Source organism: Protobothrops mucrosquamatus, unplaced genomic scaffold (assembly GCF_001527695.2).
Source record: "Protobothrops mucrosquamatus isolate PMUCROS unplaced genomic scaffold, P.Mucros_1.0 scaffold724, whole genome shotgun sequence".
Classification (NCBI taxonomy): domain Eukaryota; kingdom Metazoa; phylum Chordata; class Lepidosauria; order Squamata; family Viperidae; genus Protobothrops; species Protobothrops mucrosquamatus.
Genome location: NW_015387002.1, coordinates 333850 through 352208, shown reverse-complemented (window position 1 = coordinate 352208; position 18359 = coordinate 333850). Strand labels below are relative to the sequence as shown.

At 35.1% G+C, this 18359-nt stretch overlaps 1 protein-coding gene across 1 annotated transcript in view; it reads left to right on the top strand.

The window, feature by feature from the left end:
- Window positions 1–18359, top strand: part of LOC107289572 (protoheme IX farnesyltransferase, mitochondrial) — a 44972-nt gene that overhangs the window by 20229 nt on the left and 6384 nt on the right. Inside the window, exon 2 of the mRNA XM_015818354.1 lies at window positions 8161–8393. Within this exon, the coding sequence (XP_015673840.1) occupies window positions 8161–8393 (233 nt within the window). The remainder of the gene's footprint in view (window positions 1–8160; window positions 8394–18359) is intronic.

Here is an 18359-nt window from a genome sequence, read left to right as displayed (position 1 = left end):
GAATAATGTGTGTATAGTCCCAGTCTTTTTGCTTATTGATGAAGTGTTGTAAAGTAGGCATATTTGATGAGAAAATTTTCTCTCCTATTTTTAGCCCCGATTAACTTTTAAAATTAGTTGATATACTTTCATTATTGGATTTGTGTGCTATCTCTATAAAGGAGACACTCAGCACTCATAACAATTACAGAAATATATTTTAAAAATATATTATATTTATTAATCTATCATTTAAAAAAACAAAACAGATCATTCCCAGCCAACTAGAACTTGAGCCAGGAGCTTATTGGAACTGTCCAGTACACAACTGTGAGCAATAAATCCTGGAATTTCAGAACTAAATTCTCTCCAAAACAGAATAATTTCTAAAAAAAAAATTTCATGTTAATTTTGAAGATTTCTAGAAAGTTTTTTGTCCTGAAGTCAGTACAAAATATTTGCTAACAGGAAAGGAAACGTTACAATGACAATGGCTGTATTCAGTAACTTTGAATATTGTTTTCTATGGAGCCCTTGGTATTTTCTGAGATTACTGGCTTGCTTGCAGACATTTTATTACCCAACTAGGTAGCATCATCAGTGCAAGAGAGTGTGGCTTGCTTCCTGTTTACATACGGTATCATTATACATTATCTCTTCTATTGGTAATTGTTTTCTTCATATTAGATGAAAGTGAAAAATAAAACTAATAATAATGTATTGCTCAGTCTTGGAGATTTCTCTTTCACTGAAATAAAAGTGCAACAGCCTAGGATGTTAAAAGTGACCTCTCTTATTTCATAGATTTAAACCTTTCAGCCAAGTTGGGTATTTTTGCATCCTTATGCCAGTGTATACAGAACAATCAAAAATGGGTAGATTGTGGCAAAAACAAATCAGGAATTCATTATTTGCTTTACTCAGTTTCTATTCTCTGAGGTGAAATATCCAGCTAAGCTGCATAATTTTCTTCTTTCAAACATGCATAAAGGACTTTTTGCATTATCTTTACTTTCCTGATTTATATTAAGTCCCGTGTTGTGAAGACTGATAAAATCTACATGTCCAGAAAGCAAAGTCAGCATACTATATATTTATTTGCATAGGTAAGTAAATAAAGATTTTCAAAAATCCTAGGAGAGGACTTTGAGATCTCCTCATTCTTTTCCACCCTCACCTAAGACAGCACCATTTCTCATGCTGTAGGCATGTGTGGTGGAGAGGAACCCAAAGCCTCTGGATTGATTGAAGGAGACTTGAGTTCTCAATTAAAACTGTAATTTAGTTTTGCATTTCAATTTTAAAACCAAACAGTCTCCAGTCCTTTTCATGAGTCATGAACCTTTTTGCATGAGTGACTGGAGGAATTAGTGAATGTGCATATTAGTATTCTCCCCCTCCCCCTTTCAGTAATGCCTATTTTGTTTGCTTAAATGAGTGCCCTTTTACTTCATTACACTTCAGGTTAATGTAATTTTGTGTCTTTGCAAAGAGCAGATCTGGTGTCAGTTTTCCTGCTCATTCATAAACATAAAAAACCCAGAGAAAGTGCAATAACAGTGTTCCTTCTCTTAAAGGATGTCATTGTTACTTCCTATATGTGCCCACCATCGAAGAAGAGGTGGCTCTAGCAATAAATTAGTAATGCTCAGGCTTGGACTATGTTTTCCTTTTAATTGGAAGATATATCTCATTAGTCATGAACAAAATTTCTGATTAAATCCACTAATTGAATGTTAAAACGTATTTGCCTCATTTGTGTTGAACATTCTGGACGTGCCACCTTTAAGTTGTATTAAATGCCACCTTTAAGTTTCATTAAACGAGAAGCATAATGGACACTTTTTAATAATAATTTAAAGCTTAAGATTGATATGTGAATGGCAGTATTTTATGCAGTTGCCAGATAAATCTCCTGCAATTTTGACAGTGCATGAGTTAAATTTATGGGCTTGGGGTTTTTTTTTTCTCTTTGTTTTCTTTCATTGTAAATAAAAATAATCTTCCATGAAATAAGTATTAGTATGGAGGGGAAGGGTATTTCTTCCATATTAGTTTCACTTTTATCATTACTGCTGCGGTATTTTTCAAACCTGAAAATGCTGGTAAATGTGGTTTGCATTATATTACATATAAATATAACTGCCTGAAATGGTATGCGGATCAAGTTAGCATGTGCTTTCAGCACTGAGGAAGTGCCAGGATTCTCATGTTTGTGGTGACTTCTTAATTTGTTACAAATGCTTTCTTCATTATCATTCACCAGTCAGTAGCTTGTTCTTGTGGGTGAACACAAGGTATCAGCATACCAAGTCACAAACACAAGGACCCCAAGATGTTAATTAAAGGTACACTTCATACAATTGACCATTGCAGATCTCACAATTACTGTGGTTGCCCAGCTAATATCTGGTTTGTTCTGTTGTTACAGAGCAGGGCCAGTCAGCTTTTTAATGCACCAAATGTGGTATTCAGGTTTCCACATTTTGGCAGGCCAAGATTGCTCTCAAAAAGTGGATAGGGCCGGAAAAAGAGGCCAGGAATAAATGAGAAAACCTGGCAGAGATATAGCAAAAAAAAGAAAGGGGTAGGGGCATAATTTAATACTTACAAAATGAAATACAAGAACAGCATCATTTCTTATAGTAGTTAGCCAGGCATTTTTTTTATGCAAATGAAATAAAACCTGAGTCAGGGCAAGGACTTTTGATTTGATGTTATCTACTTTAGTAGTCATTTATAATTGCTTTAGGCCATTGAGTAGCTTTTCTTAGCCACAAGGATTGGTAATTCTATTTAAATAAATAAAAGGGTGAGACTAAAAATATATTAAGTTTGGGTTTCAATTACTATAGATGCTGTCAAGGCGAGACTGTGTATTGTGGAAAGAAAGGTTTGAAAAATCCTGTTCTATTCTTCTCTTCTCTATTTTTTAGGTTGTTTGCTTGTTTGTTTTTGATGTCTTGCATATTGACTCTTTCAAAAGAATCCATCTGGAAATAGTGTAACATTGTGAGAGAAGAAACAAAAGATCAAAGGAGTTATGTCTTCCAAGTCTGTGTTTATGATCTTAAAGAACTGCTGTCTTTAGAATAAACAAGATTAATGTTCATAATTTAATTTCTGGAGTATTTTCATTGTTAACCACTGTATAATCAAAAACCATGTCTCTGCTATGCCTTGGTACCTTTTTTCAAATAGAGTTTAGAAGAATGTAGGATATGACATGCTGTGCTTTGAGTAACTAGTAGTACCATGAAGGTTCATTGATGTTCATTGAAACATTATGAAAGTAAATTAAAATAACCTGTTCTATAAAATAATTATCCACTTCTGTTTTCAGCAAGACCTAGTTGTTTGCCTTTTGGCACTGTGGGAATAAGTGGAGATGGTTCAGAGGAATGTCAGAAAAAGCTGTATATGTTTGCTTGAGATTTACATATTTTATTGATGCAAGCTAGCTTTGACTGCCTCTTCCTTATCTTAAGTGTACAGAATATAACCCGTTCATCCTTCATCAAAGATTTGTCATAATTCTTGATTACTATTTTGTTACAATTGGTGATTTAGAAGCAGAATACACCAGCTGGATTATCAGGTTCCAGGCTATGCCTGCAAACAGAAAAATCTGCTTGAGACTTGTCAACTGAACAGATGTTACACTTAGGGAAATGGAACATATTGTACCCTGCGGGGTCTGTCACTGTCACACAAATACTTTTAACAGTGACTGCATTGAATTTGCCAGAGTAAACTTGTTCTTTTTCTCTCTCTCTCTGCTGTAGACTTTGAACCTGAGTTGATTTTTTTCTTTCTAGAATTAAGTGTTGGATAGTCAGTGTTTTGTGAGAGAAAATATTCCATCTTATACAAAATGCAGGTATTTACTTCACGTAGAAAATGTTTTAAGGTTTATATACTGCCAATATAAATAGCTTCTATTATTAAGCTCCACTTGTGAGTGAGTCACCTATTGCTGTATCAAACACATTTGTATATAGTAGCTTTTATGGGAGGTTAAATTTTAACCAGCACCATCACAGACTATTACCTGTGTTTATTTAAGAATGTTTCAGTCATAGTGTAATCCTGTGACAGTGTTTTTTATACACAGAATAATCAGCCCTTCACTGAGATGAATTTGTAAAATGTGGAAAATTATTTATTTTGACCAGTGATCCAAAGCTGTTTAGCCCATTAAAGCAGATGACTTCTGTAACCTCATGGAACCAGAAAAACGGTTCTTTTGGGCCATTTACATTTCTCTGCTATAAACATGTTCAGGGAGAGTTTAGTGCATATAATTATAAATAAAACATATCAGATTTTTGAAAAATTTTGCCTATTCAGAAGACAAAGATTCTGGTTAACATTGTCTTTTGGATTTAATGTGCATCAGGTGGCATGATACTGTATTTTTACTCTGAGAGAGAATCAAAATAGCAACAGTATGTATATTATACCGTATCATTAATGCCCTTTGAAACCTTCAACACTATTGAAGGTGTGGGTTTTGATTTAGAGATAAATAGATTATAGCATATTAATTGCACTGTAAGGTACTTAAAGAAAGCTACTGTTCAATTGAATGAAATCTTAACTTGCTACTTGATTTCTCAAAAACTATTAGACAAGCATGCTTCTAAGACCTTATTAAGTTTCCATTGATGGAAACAAGTCATTTGTCATAGCTTATTAATTAATTATCATCAAAAGTGAAAGATAAAGTAATCGTTGAACTAGTAGCCAGGTTCTTTTTATTTATTAAATTTATATGCCGCCCATCTCGCTGTCCAAGGCAAAATCTTGATGCTTTCATTTCAGGAGAGGATGTCAAATTAAAATATTTTACATGCACACTCATAGAAGCTCTTAGTTTCAGTGGTCCTTTTTTTATACACAATTTTGATAACACCAGGTATTTATTAAGCTGTGTAAGCCCTTCAAATCATTAAAGCTGTCACAACATTTTTCCAAGTGGTTATGCATGCAAAACTAACTTGAGACAGCCAGGACTGGCTTATGACTCCATATAAACCTGAAAAAAGATGTGGGTTCTTTAATTATTTAAAGGAAGGTGCTTCATGAATTTTCCTGCTCAATGTGATGTACCTCTTTTGAGTAATCCTAATTTTGAGGTGTTTTTTTCATCTTTTCTACTCAGTTTCTTCCATGGAATTAGTTCTCTTGTGATTTTGACCAAATGCTATAATTATTAGTCTCTTAGCTTTTATTTAAAATCAAAACAATTCCCATAGTTAATTTGCATTTTTTTTAATCTGTTACTTTTCACTGATATCATTCAGGCAGCAAACATGGAACCACCCCATTTTGTCCTCTCAGATTTTTATGGAGTATGTTAAACTAGGGGAAATTGTCCTAAACCAGGGATGTCAAACTCGCAATGTTACGTGACTTTTTCCTTATTGCCAGAGCCGGGATGGGCGCGGTTTCGGCATGACGCAAGCAGCCTATAGGCCAGCAGTTTGACACCCTTGTCCTAAACTGTCATTGATCTTGATGTTTTAATAGGGATTTGACTCTCAACGTTTTACATCAACTCCAGTCATACTACAGCTAAATGATAAAATGCCAAGGGGAAAAACTTGGATTTTGGTACAGTTCTCCCAACAATCAAAATTTGACCACTACAGTATTCTCTTGTCTTTGATTTTGACAATCATCCAAACCTCCCAGCTCAATGTTTGGAAACAGAAGGATCTGCTTAAAGGTGAAGTGCACCTGGTAACAATTAAATTGCAAAAAAATGGTCTAGTGCCTGAGGATCTGGTAACTTTCTTGTGAAGCTACAAAAACAGTTTTTTTCTTCTTCTTTTAAAAAAACTATTCCTGGAATGATCTGTATTATTATTACTACATTGGTGTTTTCAGAATCTAGACACATAATAGCATCCATATATTGAAAAGTATTTGGGCAAACCTTGAATGCAATGTTGGGTACTGTTTAACTGTCCAGATGCTCAGACTCTTCTTATGAACTCCTAACTAGAAAGGCCAATGGGATGGGAGATGGAAGCTGCAGCCCATTTGAAGAATCACCCATTGCCTACCTTTGATTTACAGCAATGTGATTTATTTAATTACATTAAATAAGAATTGTAAAGCACACATAAGAAATCTACACATGATTGTAGATCAGTGTAGCTGGTCTCATTTAAAGTCTTTTAGGCTCACATAAAGAATTTGGTTAGGGTGTGTGTTGATCTTTAATCTCGTACTTCATTTTATAAACTCTTGAAAAAATATATTTTTATAGGTTGAATTAATTATAAAGTCCAGAGTGAAAAAGACCCGCTATTATTCTGTTAATGGCAGAGAACTAAACAAAGAGGCAAAATCAGTTTCTCTCACTCAGCCTGAAGACTCTCACTTTACTGACATTAAAGAGAGATTTATGATAGCTGCTGGCTTCATTTGTGGAAACTCACTTTGCATAATATCAGTAAATCTTAATGATACCTTGATTAGTATTTGTATATGTTCATGTGTACTGTTAATATTAACTGAAAAGATTATTTTCAGGGCTGCATTACATAACTTGCATTTGCTGTACTGAATTATAAGCAGGAATATAAATCAAAGCATTACATTTGTTTCTCTCATGCAGAGGTTGCAAAGCAAATATTTGGAAATAAAGATTTTTTTAAAAAAAACACAATTCTATGATTTCAGGAGAGAATAAATTGAGACAATTTAACTATTAAAAGAAACAATCAATTTTAACTCTTGTATTTAACGCTTCATGACTGGTAATGAACCTTAAGCCCAGTTTCAGCCACAGACACCCACAGTCATTCACCTCTGGGACAATGGTACCAGTCACTCAAGGATCACAGCATTCTTCCTCCCCAACCTTAATGTCTGGCTGTACAGGACCTATAATCAAGGGAGACAGAATTCCAACAGGGCTATGATCCTATTTACTGTTTTCTGTTTCTACTGTAAGAAGAAAAAATGTTTAATTATTGCTTTTGTGCAGCAAAATATCTGTAAAATCCAGAGCAATAAACAAAAGTGCAGACTGCTTCTTCTTTCTTGTTAGAGTCCTTCCTTCTCTTCAGCCCATTCAGCAAAAATACGATCTTTAACATTTGCAAATGGCTTGAATTGGGGTCAGTTCAGACATCCTGTTGAGGCAGAATTAATCAATCAGTAGGCTTGCCTCCATTTGCAAGTGATGGGTTCACACAATAGAGCTTGTCATATAACAATATTTTGTCATAGTTTACACTGTTGTATCAAATTAGGTCCCTGTTTTTAGTGTTTCACATGTTTTCATTGAAAGCTGTGTATAATTTTCTTGGCTCCAAAGCTTGTGAAAAAAATGTAATAAACATTGCAATCCGCTAAATTAAATTACCAAAATCCACAGTTGGGCTTGTAAAATGGGTCAAATTATGTTTCAGTTTATCAAATTGTTGGCCTGGTCCATTTAATTAAAAGTTAAATTAAAGGCAGATATCTCTTCCTTCTTAGCATTCTAACAAGATTTATGCCGAGCTGGTCCTGGGGTTATTTTGCGATTCTAAATAAACACTATAAATGGTCTGTATGAAACTATAAAAATCCACACCAAATGTTTAGATGTGTTATTAAAAATAATTTCTTCTGTGCTTTTGAGAGTTGACACAGTTATGGCTGGAACACTAATGAAATCCATAGTTTAGGTTTATAGAGTTTTGATAAATTATTTTTTTTCCAGGGCAGTACATTTTGAGTACAGCTTTCTATAAAGCAGTGCATGGTTAATTAAAATTTAGTACAGAAAATATGTCTATAACTATGTACAAGCAACATTAGAATTTCAGGATGGATGCTTAATGCATGGTATATTTAATGCAAATCACACATATTTCCATCTACCTACTTAATCTGCCTCCAGAGATTCACCATATTTCCCATATTTTCATCGTGATATGTAAAAAACAAGGAAGCAAAGTACAGTAAGGGTGCAATGTGTTTTCCCTTTCTTTTTCACCTGCCTGTCACTTTTGCTGCTTACTTAGTATACCACCAAAGATATACCCTTCTATAGATGCTCATTGTCATCATTGAACTTTAAAAATATGAAAAGTTTAGGACAAGAAAAAACGCTAATAGATGTTGGTCTTAGATCCTTTACTGATATCTTCCAAATTCTTTGTTCTTGTTTTTAAACAGTCCTCTACTTGCTGTCTCCTTCGGAATCTGCTGTGCAGTTCCAGCAATAACCTTGCTGATCCTCGGAGTAAATCCTCTTATTGGTGCCTTAGGAGCCTTCAACATTTTCCTGTATTCCTGCTGCTATACGCCTCTAAAAAGAATTAGCATTGTGAATACATGGGTAGGAGCTGTGGTTGGTGCCGTTCCGCCAGTCGTGGGTTGGATAGCAGCAACTGGTAGTCTGGATGCAGGTGAGTATAAAGTGAAAATCCATCAGATCATGGAGAGGAATGGGAATTTTAAAAATTCATTTTTCCTTTGGGACTAGCAAAAGGCAACTATACTATGGAAATAAGTGCTTTGTTTCGCATAAGTCTCTATTGCAAATAAGACATTCTCTTTTTAATCAACACTTGCTGGAATAGCATTTATATTTTCTAGAATTTACATCTTACATATTGAATTCCATAGCAGTCCCTGCTATATACTGATATATGAATAAAAATCAAGATTATCTTTGTTTCAGATACCCCCAAACTTATGGTTCTTGGAGAATATACTCAGAGGCATAAGATTGGCATCCCAATCTGATGGTGGAAAAGAGTCTTTAATAAGGATGAGATCACTCCAAGGGAGAGTAAAACACTTTAAAAAATTACTTTAATAATAGGCCGTTATATCCTGGGAAGACTCCAGGCCTGGAGATCATGGACTTTGTAATAGTGGGAAATGCAATAAAACCACAGAAAAATGGGTAACGTGCATATAAACCACATGGTTAGCTTGACTTCTGGTTCAAAGTTCATGGAGTTCATGGTTTATTTTAAAAACCTTGGAGATAGTACGGTGCTAGAGAAGAATGGTATTGATGATTTGAAGAGATTTACAATGTTTATGTGGTCATGTAAAATTCATCTGTCACTGCTAGGTACTGTAAGAAATTGACAGGTATAGCCTGCAAGATAGCTTTCTTTAAATGCTATTTGTTTAACAAAAATCCTCTTGGCAAGTTAGGATTGAGAGGTTTTACCTCATGGATTTGACAAAGGTACCAAGAAGAGAAGTGAAATAGATGCTGCCAGATAATTCGTACAACAATATTTGTACATCTACACTTGAACCAAAATGGAAGCGGACTGCTATTCCTGAGCAGAGAGATGAGATGGCAGAACAGCTTTCGAATTAATCTCTAGAAGAAACCAGGAACTGGGGGTTATGTGGTTTAGAAACAATGATTACCAGAAGGTTAGAATGATTTCCTTATACCAGAAGTTACGTTTAGCCTGTGACTTTCAATAATGCTGTGTTTGGATATGTCAAAAACCAAGCAAGCTATTAATGTGTATCTGTTCTGTGCAATTACCTGTGCCTGATCTCTTCTTGCTTAGCCTTTGCCACCAGCATTTTCACATACCTTGAAATCTTGCTGTCTATTCATTCCTAAGATATAAGCAATCTTTTAATAGCCAGGGGCTATGCTTAACTTTTTTTTTTTTTTTTTTTTGAGGGACGTAATGGCCTGATGGTACAAAGCGCACGGGGCCATTTTTTTTCTCTTGAATTGTAGAAAAAATTGAAGAATTCGCTTAAATATATATATATTTAGCCAATTTTAGACCTTACAATTGTTTTCCTGATTTTAAAATCTGAGGCCGAAGGTGGCTTCAAGGGTAACCCATCTCTGTCTTCGATATCATGTGAAACCACTGCCTTTTATTAATCTTTCTTGTCTTGTTCCAAGCCAGTCTCATAATGCATGCGCACCAAGGAGTTTACTTGAAAGACAATTTCAAGCAACGGCAAACAGGGAGAGTGTTCAAGTACACCCACAGAGCAACAAAATCCCAGTCCCTAGAGGGCTTACTTGCAAAAAAGGATTCAAAATAGCCAGAATCCAGGTGGTAAGAGCAAAATTATAGTCAGGTCATCGTCCAGATGCCCTGGAGTCCAAATGTAGGTTGTGAATTGTTATGAGTTCCAAGGGGCAGCTTCAGAGGCAACAGGTTGGACAATTCCCTTGATACCTTGGACGATTTCGTTGATACGTCATTAGACGTATCGTTGATACGTCACCCCCAGAGATCTGGGTGATTCCGGATCTCCCCTCCTTCCGCCGCGCCCTCAAGACATGGCTATTTCAGCTGGCGGGACTGGCCTAAGGGGTATTTTAAATTTGGTTTTTAAATAACTTTTAAAAAAGGAAGAAAAGGCCCATATTAATATTTCTTTTTAACTACATTTTAAATTTTGTATATTGTATTGATTGTTTTNGACTTAGGCTCCAGCTGGGGAAAGTTTGCAGTGGCAGACAGCCAGAAACAAGAGGAGGAACTGCCTTCTGCACCTGATCCGAGAGCACGTAGAACAGAGAAAAGGCAGGAGCAGAGAAGGTTAGCCAAACTACTCAAGAGGAGAAAGCCCTGCCCATCTTGATGGGCTACACTGGAAGCTGGCTATTTATCACAGCAGAGAGATGGCGGCATTACTAGGAACAACGTGTTTGTTTCCTAGCTGTGTGTTTTCTGATTGTCATGATTCCTGCCTCACTCTGGATTGACTCCATGTTTGGAATGGAATCATGCCTTGAAAACTCTAGACTTTTCTTGCCTCTTGTGAGTGGATTTAAGTTTGCCTGGTGAAGTTATTTTGTTTGATAAAATTTCAATGCTTTGTGGACTATTTAGCCATTGCTCAGTTGACTAAGCATGGTCTGCTCATGGCTGGACTGAATTGGGACATTTCTCAGTTTTAGTAAAGGGAATTGCTGGGGAATATTAATAAACTCACTAAAGCACAGTTACAGGTGTGTATGTGAGTAAGCAGGGTAGCACACATACGCATAGCGTTACAGTAGCCAAAGTGGTTGTTTCCAACAGAGAATTTCTGGTGATGATAGCTATTCAATAGTATCTGCTTCTGATGTAGACAACAAAAGGCAGGACAACCCTGACAGACGAGAAACCATGCAAAATGCTTTTGCATTCCTTAACCTTCTGCACAATGTACGTTAGGATTGGAGGGAAGTCTTGGATCTAGCCCCTCATCATATTTCCCTGATGGCTAGGCTGTTCCAGAGATTGACATTTGTCCAATACCCTCCAGCAATTCCAGGTGTTCATCTGGTATGTCAGATAGCATGGATCAGAACCTACAGATGACCGGCATTTCATACCACTGAATCTGCCATATAGAAGTCTTTGGAAAGCATCCATGAAAAAAAGAATGGTTTTCACCTTTGTTTTTGCAGGGAACTGCTTTGGCATGCTGAGCTTTGCAAACTCAGCTGTTTGCTCACTTTAAGCATTATTTCAAGACATCTTCCATTAAATAGAAATGTATCCAATCCATGCCAGGTCTGTCTCACATCATTCTTTTATTGTTGTTGGACTTGCAGGCAGTAGCATTCACTCTGGGAATTGTATTGAATTGCCACTTGCTGACATTCGGTATGCTCTGGGTCTGTTCTATGCAATATAGTAAAAAAATTTGATTGCATAGATTGCATATTCTCTCATTGTCAGTTTGGCATTTATATTTTCTTTATAAATGTTGGAACTCCTGTCAAACATTTAAATGTAAGCAGTATTTCATTATTTATACATAATCTCTAGGATGGCCAGTACAAAATCAATGTAAATAAATACAAAATTACTAATAAATGAAGGGCAGTTCTCAAAACACCTATTTCAGGGCTTCATTTCATAAGAATTCATTCAGAAGTTACTCCATAAGACAGAAGAAAAAAAGGGGGATTTTTTTTTTAATTTTTTTTTAATGACAGATTGTGAATACCTTTGTTAGTGTGGGCAAGGAGACAGACTTCCATGCCAGATTTCTGGAATCCATTAGTACTTCATCATTAATTAGCATACATAACTTTAAGTAAAAAGGCAGAAATACATTTGTGCATGGTTAAAAATAGAGAAAGTAAAGTTCTTTTACTTAAAAAGTAATTCAACAAGAAAAAGAGAATTAGACAAAAAGAAGTCCAAGATTTTATTGGCACTTGCTGTATTTTATTTTTTATAGGAAGGGGAATTTGTTTATTTGCTTTGTTAAATCTAGCCATTCAGAGTGAATCATCAATTCATTTTTCCTTTGGGCTAGAATTTATTACTAATATACCCTTTTTCTTCTTGATTCATGGCATACTGTCTAATCCTGTTTAGTGGTTCTGCAATTCGATGACTAGAATTGTGTTCATTTATTCTCTTAGATTTTCGGTTAAAGTTAAAACGTTTTTTTATTTTATTTTTAATTTTTACGTTAATTAGATCTATCTTTCCCGATCAGTTTCTACAAATATATAAGTGTTCGGAGAGGTCTTTCATTTCAATAAAAAAAGTTTAATTTCTATTTAACCCCATCAACTTTATATCGTGTTCATAATCATAAATACTTGAACTTTTCTTTTTTAAATGTTCCTTTTATCCTTTTCAACAAAAAGAAAAAAAATACAATGTACAAAATTATACATCAGAATTAGAGAAATCTCCATTTCTCAGTTGATCTTGTTTATCTAATAACTTGCATTTCTAGTATTATTTAATTTGCTTGGTTTTGTTTGAAAAAAGGTCTAGTTTAGGAATTTAGATGCATTTAAATTTATCATGCTTCAAATTCAAATCATTATTGTGGTTAATAGACTATCATTAATTCATATGTATAATTTGTTAGTTGATGAAAAACTAATTTTAAGTTTTGGGCAAGTTTTCTGAGTTAAACTTTCATTATTACAATTATTATTGTAATATCAGTTATCATTACTACAAAGCATCTCAGTGATTTCAGCCTTAATTTTGTAATTTTATGTAGTCACCTCTCCTGTGTATCAAAATCTTGTCTTTATTTAGTTCCAAACAGCAACTAGAAAGTTAAAATAATAAACCTAATAAGAAAAACAAGAAAAAAGAAAGACAGATTGGAACAGAATAACCCTAATTACAGCAAGTATTGTCATCTACAGTCAAGATATTTCTATTATTACCACATTTCCATATGAAAGCAGTAGGTCCATATGAAAGCAGTAGCCTTGCAAGATGGTGTTTAGTTCCCACTTTCACAGTGGACTCTAGAGACTGTAGAGCAAGACATCTCCATGCTGAGAGAATGTATCCAACGTGAAACAATCCTGTTTGCAAGAGGGATGTTTGTCAGAAAAGGCTTCATCAGATAAGAGGATTTACTCTGGTACAGTTGTGATGGTGGCATGGCAGATAACCACAGCCTGGTAACTCTATTAGACATTAGAGACCCACAATAACCTAGACCCATTGGTATTACTGGGCCCAAGAATGTTTATCTCAAGAGACTATTTAGTTTATCTCAGACTCCCCATTTCTGCCTTCTATGTTTCCTGAAAGACATCTTGCCCTAATTTTCGTTCATTTTCAGATAATTTAAATAATTCCTGGGGCTGTGGAATTTATAGACTGCCTGTGTATACTAATGTTAATCACACTGAGGCCGATTTTCAAATTGCCTTGACTTTGTAATTCAAATTGGGTTGTAGGGTAGACATTAATTATGTCAGCCCACATCTATTTACAACTGGGGATTTTAAACTGGGCACTTCTTATCAGTAAGTGACAGGTGGCAGATGGATTGGTTTAACAACAAAACACTAAGGGGAAAAGAAAAAGACAATTGTATGTGCCCTTCCTCTTGGAAAAGCTCTCAACTACCCAGAAGAAGGGTGGTAAAGAAAACCCCTCACTTTATTTGGAAGCAATGACACTAATGAAACTTCAAGTGAAGTTTCCTTCAATAGGTAGGATGATAGACAGACAGTTCATGTTTTAAACCGTCAAACAAAATATGTAACTGAGTGGTTGCAAAAAAAAAGGGGGGGCGTGGTAAATCTTTACCTGGAGCATATTATCCTGGTTTTGGAGAATTATATAGAGAATTGAGCTGCTTACCTCTTCAGTAAAACCCTGAATTTTTTTTATCTTCTTCAAAAATCACAACAATCCAAAAAATACCTTACTCAGTTTGTAAAAGAGACAAACATCTCAACAGTGATGGATAGTACAAGGTATTTGAAAGCAAAGTACTATGCCGCTCATCTAACGAATATGGAAACATATGGGTAGTGCTTGTAGGCAGTTGTTTTAAATGTAATAAGGCAAAAGTCAGTTGATTCTTCTTCCCCACTCAGACAAAAATATTGGTCATTCTGCCATTGAGATACTTGAGGGATTAGTGCAATCAAAGTCAGGGCCCGGTCAATAAATTCATTGTCATCTCCACTGTACACAGCTGTGTTAAGTTCCTAGCGCTTTCAAATAAAAGAAAAAAATACTCAACCACCCATATGGGACAGCTGCTCCAGTTTGTTCTACCCTGGGTCTCTATTACAAAGTAATCAGCAGGGGGCACCAAAGTAGTAGCAAGAACAATGAGTTGACTTGACAATAATGTGTGAGAATAATAGGACTGAAATTGATTTGATTACAGCCTCATTAACTGAAACAATATTATGGAAACATATTGTAAACATGTTATGAATACAGCTTTGGATGCTTGTCGAAAATTCTAATTCAAAAGGTGATGAACTCTTGTTTAATTAATGCAGCCTCATCTTCTCTAGTCATCTACTGTTCACCTTCCGGTCTCTTATTTCTGTTCAGAGTATTTGCCATCCTTTGGGCAAGATAAATCCTTCCATTTGTCAATACAGGGGAAGTACATGGTTTGTGCCTGCAAGGTCCTGCCATTCTTTTTCTTTCTTGCTCCTTTAAATTCTGTTGTTGATTCAAGGATGGAGGAAGAAAACAACAGCTGATAATAGGGAAAGGGCCTAGGAAGCCTAGGGCCTATATCATCCCTCTGGAAAGCATCAAACAATGTGGTTACATGGAAGTAAGTTCTAAATAGACATATTTTGATCATACTGGAGTCTTTTGAACCACATAAAATTCAATATAGTCGTAGCAGGTGTTTGATCTCCCACTGGAAATGAACCAGACTTTCACAGAACTACTCTTCTTCTGTTCTCCCTTAAATAAGAGTTAAATCACCTAGGTCCTCTACTTTCTTGGAAGTGAGGGGGAAGAAGTTATTCCATAAGGTCAGATTTCTAACTTACTGATCCTGAAGTCCTACCAATAGCCTAACATTTTAAAGGATACCTGATATTTAAAAATAAAAAATAAAAACCCTCTTGAGACTTACTCTGTTCATATAATTATTGGAAAGTAAGCTCCAGTGGACTCAAAGTGACTGATTATTCTCAGATCAATTTAGATCAGGAGTGTCAAACTGCTGGCCCGCGGGCCAGACACGTCACAAGGAAACCACGCCCACCCCATTGCCGGCAATGGGGAAAAAGTTCCGATATGTCGCGTGACATCATGTGAAGTCGCAAGTTTGACATGTCTGGTTTAGATGGAGCTCCTGCTTTAATCATGCTGTACACTGGTCCTGATAGAAAAAGTTGATCATTTTGTATTAGGTATTGGTGATTCTACGGAAGAAAGGAAGCACCTGTGGTTAACTTCTCCTGTAGAGAATTGATGCATTTGGGTTTGCTTTGAAGCAGAAGATTAAAAGTGAAATGTCAAAATGCAGTTCATATTTTAAATTCTTCCCATTTGGATTTATACCACAAGCTTACCCCATTGTTAACAGAGGCATGGTTTATTCTGCTAATCCAATTTTCTGGGTATCCCTGTCACACTGAGCTATAAACTGTCATGCAGGCAAGGTTCACACAACACACAAGATTGAAATGTGGCTAAGGAAATTTGTAGCTCATCCTATCATGGAAACACAATATGTTTGATTTGGAGAAATAAGAAGTTTAGGCTAGTTTGGAGCTGCAAATCAACTAAGGCTAGTGCCAAGAATCACACACACCATTTTATTTATTATTTTTGTATGCCATTTCCAAAAGCTCTGAGCATCTGACAATAAAAATCAATTCATAAAAAAGAACTCCCTCAAAAATAATAATAGAACCTGAGCGTAATATATCAATAACTATCAAAACTATTAGTAGTAGACAAAATTATGCACTCACTAGTTTCATCCCAACATACCAAATGGATCTCTGTAGAGAGAAAATCCCAAAGTATGGCAACAGCAATAAAAAATATTCATTTCTTGGATTACATCATAGAATATATTAATGTAGATGATGGGACCCAGATATTTTAATGTAGATGATTGGATCTGATGGGATGAGCAGATCAGTGCAGAAATTGCAGTCCCACAGATAGCCAGGTCTGAATTCATGTCGGGCTTTAAAGCCAATACCAGCACCATAAAACACTCCCAGAAGTCCACTGGCAACCAATGTAGATCCTGAAGCAATAGGATCACCCAGGTATATTAGGGTATACCTATCACTGTTCAGGCTGTCACATTTTGTACCAATTGCAGTTTCCAATTACTTGTCGTGGATTTATAGACTGCATTACAGTGACAACAAACAATGGCTATAGCTGTTTTTCTACCTTGAAAATAGTCCATGATTGTGCATCTTGTATGACTTGTATGACATGACTTATATCTAGTTGGGGACCAATTGTAAAATTAACGCTTTCTTTTGTAATTCACTATATTCGTATAAAAAAGACAAGTTGTCTTTCTTGATGGCGTACATTTCCCAAAGCAAAAGCTGTACATTGCTGAACAGGAGAAAGTTATGCTACTTCGATAGACTAATTTTAATAATAAAAGTAAGCATGACCTGTTGAGTTATCCATAATCCTTGATCTTAGAAGTCACTTTTTTCATTTAAAAGTAGTTTTTTATAATTTCTTTAAAAACTGAATCAAACTTTTTAGGTCACAATGGGTAATTCAGCCAAAGCTAAATACTTTAAGTGGCCCTTGTAGTCCATAAAAGAAAAGCATATCCTTAAATTTCAACACTAGAATTAATGAAAGTTAAAAGTGGTCTACATTTGCTCAGTATATTTTCTTAAGAGTCTGGTTCCCTGATAAAAGAGATACACTTAGTATAATTATTTTTGAGGAAATAAGCTATATTTTAAGTAAGAAAGTATTTTTATAAGAATCTTTTTTTCAGTTGTTCTTGCATTGTAGCAACCTTGCCACTTTCTCATCAAAATATTTTCCATCATACTGGGTTATATAAAATATATTTTGATGTGTTGTACAGTGTAGAAATTAGACTAATGACATGCTTCAGGAATTTTAATAAATCTGTCAACCTATTATAGTTATAACTTTACTTCTAAAAAATAGTTTATTTATTTTACTGGATCAGGTTTTTTGAGGGCGGTATTCTGATAGTGAAACAAAGTTGTTATATATATAAATAAGGCTTAGTTATACTGCATCTCATTTTCCAGGTTAAATTTGAAATATATATAGTCAGGGCTTTTTTTCTCATAGAACGCCCAGAATGGAGTTCCAGCACCTTTTTTGGATGGAACCTTATAGGTAGGCAAAGCGGGTTGTATGAGTTCCGGCGCCTTTTTTTTTTTTTTAGAAAAAAAGCACTGTATATAGTTAGGTAACTGACATTAGTGTTTCTTCTATTGCAAAATGTAGCTGGATTTATGCTTGTTTTCTGGTTCTAATATCAGCCGTCCAAACCAGTGTTTCTTAAAGTCTAGTCTGAGGGCCCCTTGTGACTACCCCAAGACCTCTTAGGGGTCTACAATTCCAAATTATTTGCCAGATATTGAAGATATTTCCAAAAAAATTAAATGTTACTCTTCTCATTATTTTATTTTGTTAAAAAAATGTAAGTTAATATCTAATAATTTAATATTTTTATCTTTACTTGATTCAATAAATAAATATTGTATGAATGTGTCATTTTTAATGTTCAATATAATAAGTATCAATAAATATAACCCATACAAACAAAAGCTCCTTTGGGTCCTCCATAATTTTTAGAAGTGGGAAGTCCTGAGAACAAAAGGTTTAAGAAACACTGATCTAGACTAAGGGAGATTAATTTATTTAGTATCTTATAAGCTAGGAGGACCTACGATTTTTATTAAAACCAATTAAAACAACCATACAACCCTTCTAAACAGAAATTCTTAAAGACTGAATTTAAACTTCAGAATACCTACATTATCTTAGATAACTAGTAAAGTCTTAGACTTGAACACTGGGCGCTATCTAACAAAATGAAATTCAATGGTGAAAAAAGTAAGGTTCTATACATTTAGGCAAGAAAAACCAAATGTACAGGTATAGTATAAGGGGTACCTTGCTCAATAGTAGTAACTG